Genomic DNA, 10,429 nt, shown 5'->3' on the forward strand with positions numbered 1-10,429 from the left:
GATAAAACCATGTTTACCGTATCCATAAATAAGGTAGTTACATAAGTGAGAATTTACATCAAACTAAGTAGATATAAAGTGTATCGAGATGAAAAATAAGGTCATCTTTCTGCCACTGTAAACCTCTATCTGGCTAACTTAACGATTTTTGAAAAGTAAACGATAAAAATCTTTCTCTTTGAGAGTGCAAAAAAAACTACGAATTCTAAATATTGATTGTATCATTGGAGGTTATGTCAATCGACTGCTACTCTTTCCTAAACCAACGGCTTGTATCGTTTCTAAATAGCACCAAGCTTAAATTTTCGTTATTCGAAAATTTTCAAAAAAGCTTTTAATGAATCAGATATAGATTTAAATAGAAAGAGCTCGACAGTTCAAGTTTTTCAGGACAAACCAACTATTAATATTTAGTAAAACTACCCTACTCTGTTAACTACTAATACTAAATCAAATGATTTCCTTCCCTCCCTTCTAAATGATTAATTCTAAAAACAATTGTTTTCTTATTTCTTTTTCTTTTTCTTTTTAAATGCCGCTTCTGGCAACGATTCCAATTTCATTGGCCTCGGAATTGGCTCGAGGTTACGAGGTAAAGAGTTTTTTAGTCCTCCTGTTGGTGTGATTGACCCGTTCACTTGACTTGCAGGTTCTTGATTTCGAATTCTCTGTTGTGAATCTGTTTCTCGTTTTCGCACCAGCTCAATTGAAGAAGAGGCTTGGAGTAGCTTATCAGCTCTCTTGGATTTGAAATATGTTGCGGAGAAGTCTTCGTTTGCGTTTTTATCGAGATGTTTTCGAAATTTGTCCTCTTCATTTGACTCAAAATAATTCAAAGGAACTTCACCGTTTGTCAAGTCAATAGGAGACTTCTTAACAGGTAGGGGCATTTGTCCGACAAGACCACCTCGCCCCCCTGGAGCGACTCCACCAGGAAGCACTGTTTTTTCTACGATTAAATCCGGAATGACCCATTTCTGTAAACCTTCATCCCACTCAGACTGGCTCCGTATTTTGTCATAGTTGTAGTAATTACAGTCGCGGCGTATACACGGCTGGATTTTCTCCATAATCTGTTTCTGGAGCTGAATAGTCTGTTCCATTTTCCGAATCGTGTCTAAGTAGTCCTGCCTGTCTCTCTCGAACTCACTCTGCAAATCTTCCGTCTCTATTTCTGCAGCTTTAAGTTCTTGATTGAGCTGCTCGATCTGTTCAGAAAAGAAAAATACACACATAGCGCATATGGTGGTAAGCGAAGAGTACTGGAAATAACTAGTTGCGTGATAATCAAAAGCGTAATCTTACTTTACGTGATTGACGGTTACGATTTGTCACGATAGTATAGATCATTGCTTGCATTCTTGTGTTTTTGGGTGGGTACTATGTGCGCTCAAGACATTTCTTTCTATTGCACTATGTTCATTTTCTGAAGCCTAATAGAACTTATACAACAGTAGTTGCGGCAGTGAAAAGAGCATCTTTAAAGTGGCGGGGAAAACTACAAGTTCACTTAGGTCAGAGAGTTTATAAGTTAAAATCATAGCCAAAGTAATAGCGGAAATGGGGTCACTTTCCTAATAATCTCTAGAGTATCTATACACTAAAGTGTATTTTTTCGAAATATCCTCTCAAAAAATTTTGAGATAAAATCGGATAATATTGTAGTACCAATGTGAAATAAAGCACATTACGTGCATCCAGACGGGATGATCTAGTCCCCAATTTTCGCCCCCCCCCTAATTAATATACACGTGCTACGGCTTTTTCTCGAGATAGCAAGCAGGATAAGCAAAACGATTCATACCTTCTTGTTTTTAACTTTGAGTTCATCTTGCAGATTATCGTAAACTTTAACCATGATACCATCATCTTCCATTTTTTCGACAGCCTTCATCATTTTCTCCCGTTTGGACAGCGCGTACTGTTTCCGTGCCTTTCGTTTCTCTTTCAGTGTTTGATCATTGCTTTTCTCTCCGCCCACTAGCTGCTCTTGCAAATTATGCAAACGTCGCAAGGCTTCTTCTTGAAGCTGCTGCGCAACAGCTCCAATTTTCCCGCCTGTTGGTGCCACCGCAGAATCTTTTTGCTCGGGCATATGGAAGTCTGGATCTGAAATCTGTCCGTCTTTTTTGCTGACTGAGACAGCCAGCTCTTGCTGTGAACCAGAAAGCTACAAGAAGAAACCATTCGTCAAGGACAGTACTACTCGTTACACACTAAGTACCAAACCAGGAGTCAATCATGTTTCCAATCACAGAAACCACAAAGATGTTCGTTTATTGGATAAAACAGATAAAAGCTACTAATAAGTAAGAAATAGCAAGTCAACTCAGGGAATAGTATGTTTAAGTTTAACCTAGAAATCCCATTAAATGGTCGGGTTTATATCTCTGAAATTCCAACCGTGCCCGCAATTATGAGAAGCCTGGGTTTTGGCTTGGTAGACCTTAGAGTTGAAACCTCGAATGTCTGACAAAATTAAGGAATACATAATAGATCACTAGGGCAACTACACTCAAAGTGAGATAATTCAACGGCTTAATTAATCGAACCCTAGCTGATTCGAGCCAAAAAGTTACACTTTATAACTGCTAATTCGTTTCTGCTTGACTTGCAGTGTTCACTAACATAACATAACATAACAAAAGCTGTAATGTAGGCTATAAGCCTGTTACAGATCGCTTCTAATCTAAATTTGTTGTTGTTGGTAAGGGATGCTCCTGAAAAACATGCAAGTTAAAACATTGGAGTCCATGCGCAATGGAAAGAAACCCATTGGATGAAAACGTATCAAAGCTTGAAAAATTTGAAAAGTATGACTTGTCTCAGTTTTTCCGGAACATCCCCTTGTCTGAATTCATAGGATACTCAGGTACTAGAAGATCATTTTATAGCAAATCGAACAACTTTTGATCACTCGAACAGCTTTCGACGATTTGAATATTTCCTAATATGAAAATTCGACTTCAATTTGACATATGAAAACGCAAACCTTACAATACCGGAATTTTTTGAAAATATCTTAAAGCAATGTCATTCAGATTTACAAATTCTTAGTTTAATCCTACTTCTGTTAAAAATAATGTCATCAAACGCACAGTTTTGTTTAGAGGAATTGCATATGCCCACTCACTGGGGCTGAATTTTGTTAGCATCAAGCATGAGAAAAATATCTAAAACAGATAATTTACCTTGTTTTTCAAAGATCCGATTCCTTTCAATGCATCAGTTTGTACTTTCTGTGCCTCTTTTTGAATCTGCTGTATGAGCGAAGGAGCATGCGCCTTTTTTGGTTTAAATGCCTTTGCACCTTCATCTTGGCCTTCTTCGTCCTCCAACTGAAATAAGTAAAATTATCAAATCGATGTTTTATATTATTGCAACTTTACTGCTTGGCGGGGTACGCGTTCAGTGCAGTTTGAAACTTAAACCTTGATTATACAGAGTTATACTAAAAAATTAAGAGTTTCACTTACGGCTGAAGTACAGAGCTACAATTGCTTGGTTGTAATCAGGAATAACGTGGCAACAGGCGACAATAACGTATTTTGCAAACAATCGAAAATGGAATTCCACATAGATGTTAAACCCATGCCATGTAATTATCTAATCATGCTAAGTGCATTTATCTAGTTACAGATGGAGTCAACAGGTTAGTCATTGCAATTTAGAATAAATATACTAAGGTCGTCTCTCTTCGCCAAATACAAACCACAACATGTAAAACCGCTTCCACTCACCTTTGCCATCGTTTCAGCACCATCCGCATCACCATCCTCGGCAGCCTCACTTTCATCAGGAGGTTTGACCTTCGCTGGCTCGCCTTGCTTCTCAAACTCGTTGATAATCTGTTCAGCTTCGGTCATATGGTCATATTCCTCCTGTACTCTGTCGAGCTTTTCTGAATACTCCTTTTCGAGCTTATCGAGATCCTCTTGGAGTTTCTGTTTACTTGACTGCTCGTTCTCATACATCATCTGCAAGTTACTCAACTTCTCATCGTATTCTTTTCGAATTTTATCCGCCTCTGCAGCCAATGCGTCGGTTTTCTCGGCAGTTTCTTTATCTGGCTGATGGGGTGCTGGTGTTATCATAGGCCTAGATGGCACAGCTGCTGAAGGGACCTGGTCGGCCATGCCAAGGCTTGCTGGATGAAAAGTATATGAAATTCATAGATTGGTCAAAATAATATTCAATAGACAAACAAATTAATATTCGGCTGTAAAATAATCCATTATTACTCGGACAACTGACAGTCCAGAAAAGTGTTAGTTCTTCCTCTGGACAATTTCCTCAAGCTTTGGAAAACTTTACTCAAGAAAAAAGAAAACAATGCGGGGCTTGACCGTGGCGCTCTCATTTTTATTCGATCAATAACCGTATGAACATTGACACTTTGACAACTTAGGAACAAAGATTTAATATAAAACAATATGTGCATTAAGTTAGCCTTAGCCTATATAAAAATCTTTCCAAGTAAAATCATAAATACATAATTGCTTAATAAGAGCATATGTCGACAATGTCTTGACAATCACAATATACGTTTTATAAGAAATTGAAGAAGTTAGTTGATAAGATTTTTTACTCCAAATTTCTAAAATGTTTTTTATTTAAAGTTCGTAAGTCGAATAGGCGAGAGTTTTAGACGTTTCTCGACTTTAAGGGTTGAAGCAAAGATAAAAATACTGCAGGGGAAAAAGCTGTATTTTTCTTCATTAAGGCATGTGTAAATGCATTGTTTTATTTTCTGTGCAAAGTTCCTTAGCGTTAAAGAACAAGTATCGAGAATTTCCTAACAATTTGGCAGTTCCAAAATGGTCTCTTTTTTTCCTTAAAAGGTTTCTCATAAGAAGTGTGTAACACACTCTAGAAGCGGATAACACAACTTACGATGTCACAAATTTTTACGACCTTTCGTAAAATCTCGTAAAATCTCGTAAAATCTCGTAAAATCTCTAGTAACTCGTAACTCACCTAGAAGGTCTGGGCTGATTTCGATTTGACCCATAAGCATCTTCTTAAGGACATCGATTTCACTTTGGTATTGGCGTAACAGCGCATCTTTGGGGTCTTCGTTGATCTTTGGTTTGTTCTTAATGTTCTTGGCCCTGTTTGCATATCGCAAAGTACTCAGGGTTTCATCGTAGTTATTATCAGCTGGACTTATACAGCTTGCCATGAGTGTTTTGGTATTTCCTCCAAGAGAGTCCTAAAACACGTGTAACCAATGTTTTTATGAGTTATTAAAGAAAATGGAAAAGGTTGTGTTTCATTTTGATTTCTTTTAACGAAAACCAAATACTGGAAATGACCCCGTTTTCACGATATTGTATTTATACCATGTATTGCCTTTGCCTACCGTGTACATGAAGACTATGTAATGAATACAGCAAGAGATAAAGAAAATGATTGATACAGTATGGGATGGAAATGTTATCGTGTAGACGGCTGAATCCGTTATCATTTTAGACAGATCGACAAGGAGCCCACTATTACAAAACCAGAGGTAGCCTCTTTGTAAAAAAACATACGGTAGAAAGAGCTAAGATTCGTTTTTTAAGTTTGGCCATTCCAACAAGGGAAACATTAATATATCTAGTGAGAGCCTGGTACTCATCGTTTGATAATCATAAAGTGATTCTAACGTGAAAGTTTTTATCCATGTATTCCACGTCGATAAACTCGAACCAAGATAAAATAAAGAACTTTGAAAGAATTCCTTATTCTATCTTGCTCGAACCGAATACTAAAGATAGTGAATATACTTGAGATCCAAATTCTACAAGTTTAATCGCAAATTATCGACAAAAGCATCACCTGCAGCAACCTGGTTAACTTCGAATCTCGATAGGGAATGTGCTTTGCCTTTCCATCAACCAGAGCCGAAATGACATTTCCAAGCGCTGAGAGGGATAGATTGATTTTTGTTGCTTCCTTCAGTCTGGTACCGGCTGCACCAGTTTTTGCCTGTCTTTCGCTACCAGCCAAATCTACCAAGTTCAGTTTGCCAGCCCGGATGTGTTCTTGTCCATCCGGTCCGGTTTCGCAGGTCTCAACAAATATTGTGAAGATAGAATGAGATCTAGATGAGTCTGCATTCATCAGCGTTGCTCCAACATGTCTGTTTTTACCACCAAGCTCCATAACTCGGTCCATATCTTCCACACTATGGCACGGTACCATGGTAAGGTCTTTCACATAAATTCCCTTATCCGGGTGCTCCTTAATATCCAGTTTCGCTTTATGGTCCTTTCCCATTAGATCTTTTATCTCTTCGTTATATATTTCTAAGTAGGATGCATGAATCAAATATTTAGCATTATCCTCCGTCTGCACACTTTCAAATATATGTTCAAATGCACGGGGGGTTATACCTCGTTGGGAAGGCGGGTCTGTTATTCCCTGCATCGTAAATGATTTTCCGCACCCGGTCTGACCATAAGCAAATACTGTTCCGTTATAGCCTTCAATTACACCTTCAACTAGTGGAAACACGATCTCATTATAAATGTTTTCTGTGATACTGTCCATGAAGTAAACACCGTCAAATGTGAATGACTTCGGAGGCTGGTCCGGTGCATCCGGTTTCATAATGCTGACTTGACCAATAGACGGATCCATTTTCACTACAACCTTGCAGTTCAAACTCTTCTCCCTGGCGTTCATCGGCCTGCACCGGACAATTACTTTGACAGCTTCCGCCATCGTGTCTCAGTTTAGTGGGCAAAAACTTGATGTAGTTTCTATACCCTAGAAAACGAAAAAAATGAAATCTATATGGCCGCTGCTACGAGTAAATGAGAAAGAGGGGCTTTGAATCCCTCGCTCAGAACGCTGCCGGCAAAACGTGGATAAGTTTGGCCATACTAATTACGAGTTAGACTTATTTACGTGATTCATATGACTTTCCTCGTTAACTTCTTGATTCTTTTGACAATCCGTTATAATAATAATAATAATGAAAACATTTCATTTTCAATTCAACTTAAACTACAATTACAAATCTTACAAGGTAATTTGCAATTGGCTGGCCTGGTTTTACAAGAAAAAACTATAACAATCGTAAGGTAAAAGGAAAAACTGAGAAAAAAACAACCAAAGTTAAAAAGGATGTATAATAAAAATAATGATAATAATAATAATAATGATAATACATTATTTATACAGGGTGATTCAATTAGCATTCATGCTGCTATCAAGAGAGGCCCTGTTTAAAATTAAAAAAACATAAAAGGGGAAGTTACAACTAAGTAATAAAAAGGCGTTGAAATATATACAATGTCCTATATAAGTTATACAATTATTATACAATTTTAATATTTAAAATGTTTCTTCAAAGCGTTCTTGAATTTAATATTTTTTCGTTTTCATAGGAATAACTACGCCCAGTACAAAGCATAACTGAGTTTGCAGTTTTCTACTCCCGGAAAGTTTTTTTAGAAAATGATTTTATATTCTAGGCCGCACTGTTATGAAATTTTAAGTATTTGACGGAAAATGGGGATTAAATTTTAGGGCTGTAATGAGACTTACAGATCCTTATGACGCATACAGGAGAAATCTTGTTGAGAGTGTAAATACAACATTGCACCTGTATGGTTTGCTAATCTTTCAAACGCTTTATTACTTCAAAGGATACAGCAGGGACCGCAGAAGTAGTTGGGGGGGGGCGAGGGGGCTCAAGCCCCCAAATAATTTCCAAAATGTACTTAAAACCATACAAAAATCATCACTGATCTTGTTTTTAGCGTGTTTAGCCCCTTTAGAAAAACGTTTTAGCTCCCTCCATCTGTAAAATGCTCCTCAGTCCTTGTGATATTGTATAGTGATGAAAGGTTGTCCATAGATCCAATTCAGAAATCATTAAAGCGTAAACCTTAAGATAATACATAAATACATTTTGAATATAACGATACTATTCAAACTTAGTTGCGGCAACCTGTACTGGGATTTAGCGTATTTGCTGTAGAGTGGTGTATTGTTTGGTTTATGTTTTGTTTTTTTGTTTGTTTATTTTTTCAAAGTTGGCAATACTTTGTGATAAACCTGCTTAAGATACTTTATTCTTAATTAACAGCTCCTTAAGTTTGGACACATCTGCTTAGGGCGAAATTTTTAAAGAGTTTTGATGAACCACGAATAATTGAATTTTCTATAATTTTTTCACTTATAAAATTTTGCTGTGAAGCACAAAATGTACAGTTTTTGTGCTAACAGAGCTAATATCAACATTGCAATTTTTATAAAGCCTATAAATGTTTAGGGGAGGTGGATGTTCAGTACTGATGAAAGGATTCTTTGTAAGGGGGTAAAACCAAAAGTTGAAAAAGGTGTTTATAATAAAGTCAAAAGTGCAGTCTTTATTAAAAGAAAAATTTGACAACACAAGTCTCAAAATTAGTAAAAAATTAAGAACAGCTGAACCCGAGGAAAAAATAACATTTAAAGCATGCAGGACTATTGTTATTAATAGATATATCCTTCATGGCAGTGTATACCACAATACAACACAATGCATATATTTTGCATTGTATTGATTGTATTATATAAAATAACAGGCATTGAAGTTAGGCCTATAATTGTAAGTGGATGTGATACAATTAAACCTGAAGGTTTCTTCTTCAAGTCACAAAGAATTAGTACAGCTCTGGGACAGCTAGTTTGCCCATTTTCTCAGTGTAAATACTAAAGCCCCTAGAAGTTTAAAGAATAATATCAATAAAAGCAAAGATGAAAAATATCTTTTTCAGTCCATAAGCCTCTGCAAAGCTACATAGCCCCAACCCTAAGCCCCTGCAAAGCTGGATAGCCCCAGCCCCTGCAAAGCTAGATAGCCCCAGCCCCTAAACACCTGCAAAGCTAGACAGCAGCAGCCCCTAAGCCCTCGAAAGCTGGAGAGCCTAAGCCCCTAAGCCCCTGCAGCCCTTGCTCTTACTGAGGAACTGTGCACAAAATAAAGTTTGTTTCTTTCACCATATGTCAAATTATCCTAAACATGCTGTGATAAGCATTTATCAAATGTAATGAATCAGCAAAAAGAACACAAGAAAACTCTGCATTTTCATAGCAATTGCATTAATATTTCATTAGCTGGTGCTATTTCAACAGATTGCTGTTATTAAATTTTCAATAAAAACCTGCAGAATTTCCACAGTGGTATGACAGGTTTGATAGCCTGATTATATGAAAGAATTTAGCCATGGAAACTGGATGCAAACCTGGGTCCTTTCCTCACAAGTCAACTTTGTTTGATGTTGTGTGATGCTTCAAAAACTGTACTTCCCAAATGTAATTTTAAACATTTTGCGAAGAATTTGTATTAGCAAAAACCCACTACACACATATAATCAACATGGTTATAATCATCCAATCAGTCAAACAGTAAAAAGCTTATTTGTCAAATATGGCTGATTTATATGTGTTCAGCCATAACTGATTTATGTGTGTTTGTTGTTGTTCATTCTCATCGTGTTGTGGTGTTACTTATTTACAACTATTTAATTGATTTTTCACCACTAGATTTCCATCAGAGTCAATCGAGCAGCCTGCTATTGTAGCCTCTCCTTTATTAACATACAAAAAACTTCTTGTTGGTTTATTATGGTTAATTTCATTGTGAAAACAGCAGATCCAGACCAGCTCTGGTGTGAGGGAAGCTAGCCAGCCTTATTTGGGATATTGTGACAATCCCACTTACATCAGCAGAACCATTTCAGTTTGCTTCTGTTACAAAACTGGGTGCTTTTGCATCTTTTATTGTAACAATGTGAAATGTCAGAACATTGAAGGCATCTGAATGAGGCACTGCTACCTGAGAAAAAGTGCGTTCTATAGCTAATCCTGGTCTTATAGTTAGTCAATAACTTTACTAGATTAAAGATTGATCTTATTTGGTTTCTTGAATATCATTTGATGTTTATTTTAAATGCTCATTATCCCTGTTCGTCTGTTTACCACTTCTTGCTTCTCTTGTGTTATTTTATCAATTGGGAAAAGTTTTGTGACCCCTCCTCGATTTGTAGATTGGGAGTGCATAAACTTAATTTTGTCTTTGCACTGTAACAATTTGATTGAGCCCCAGCAGGTAACTTATTTAAAACTCACAGTTCAACAGATGCTTTAGGAAGATGGAAAAGGAGACTTATTCAAAATAAGGAGTTTTTGAAACATCTGAGTTAATGCTTTGTGATTTTTCAACATAGAGAATGGTTCAACAAATTATATTGGTAAGAATGATAAAGCGAATATAAACCCTGGCTAGATATTTACTGCATGAATTGATTACCTTTATAATATTTTTTCTTGAAAAAGGTCATTTCACATGAATATACAATATCAGCCTCTATGTTATAAAGCAACTTGTGAAAAGCAGGTCTTTACAAGTAATATGGGGGATTGACAGCCAAGAAAAGAGCTTTGAAGACTC

At 36.8% G+C, this 10,429-nt stretch overlaps 1 protein-coding gene across 1 annotated transcript; it reads right to left on the reverse strand.

Moving 5' to 3' along the window:
* Positions 1-506: 506 nt before the first annotated feature.
* On the reverse strand, positions 507-6,708 carry LOC135681009 (osmotic avoidance abnormal protein 3-like). Its single transcript, XM_065195260.2, has 6 exons — positions 5,821-6,708; positions 4,978-5,212; positions 3,741-4,147; positions 3,192-3,338; positions 1,805-2,170; positions 507-1,208 (listed from the first exon to the last, which is right to left on the reverse strand). The coding sequence occupies exons 1-6, from the start codon at positions 6,706-6,708 to the stop codon at positions 507-509; spliced, it is 2,745 nt and encodes a 914-aa protein (XP_065051332.2).
* Between the last annotated feature and the right edge of the window lie 3,721 nt (positions 6,709-10,429).

Source organism: Rhopilema esculentum, chromosome 18 (genome assembly GCF_057945365.1).
Source record: "Rhopilema esculentum isolate cy_ngs chromosome 18, ASM5794536v1, whole genome shotgun sequence".
NCBI classification, from domain to species: Eukaryota; Metazoa; Cnidaria; class Scyphozoa; order Rhizostomeae; family Rhizostomatidae; genus Rhopilema; species Rhopilema esculentum.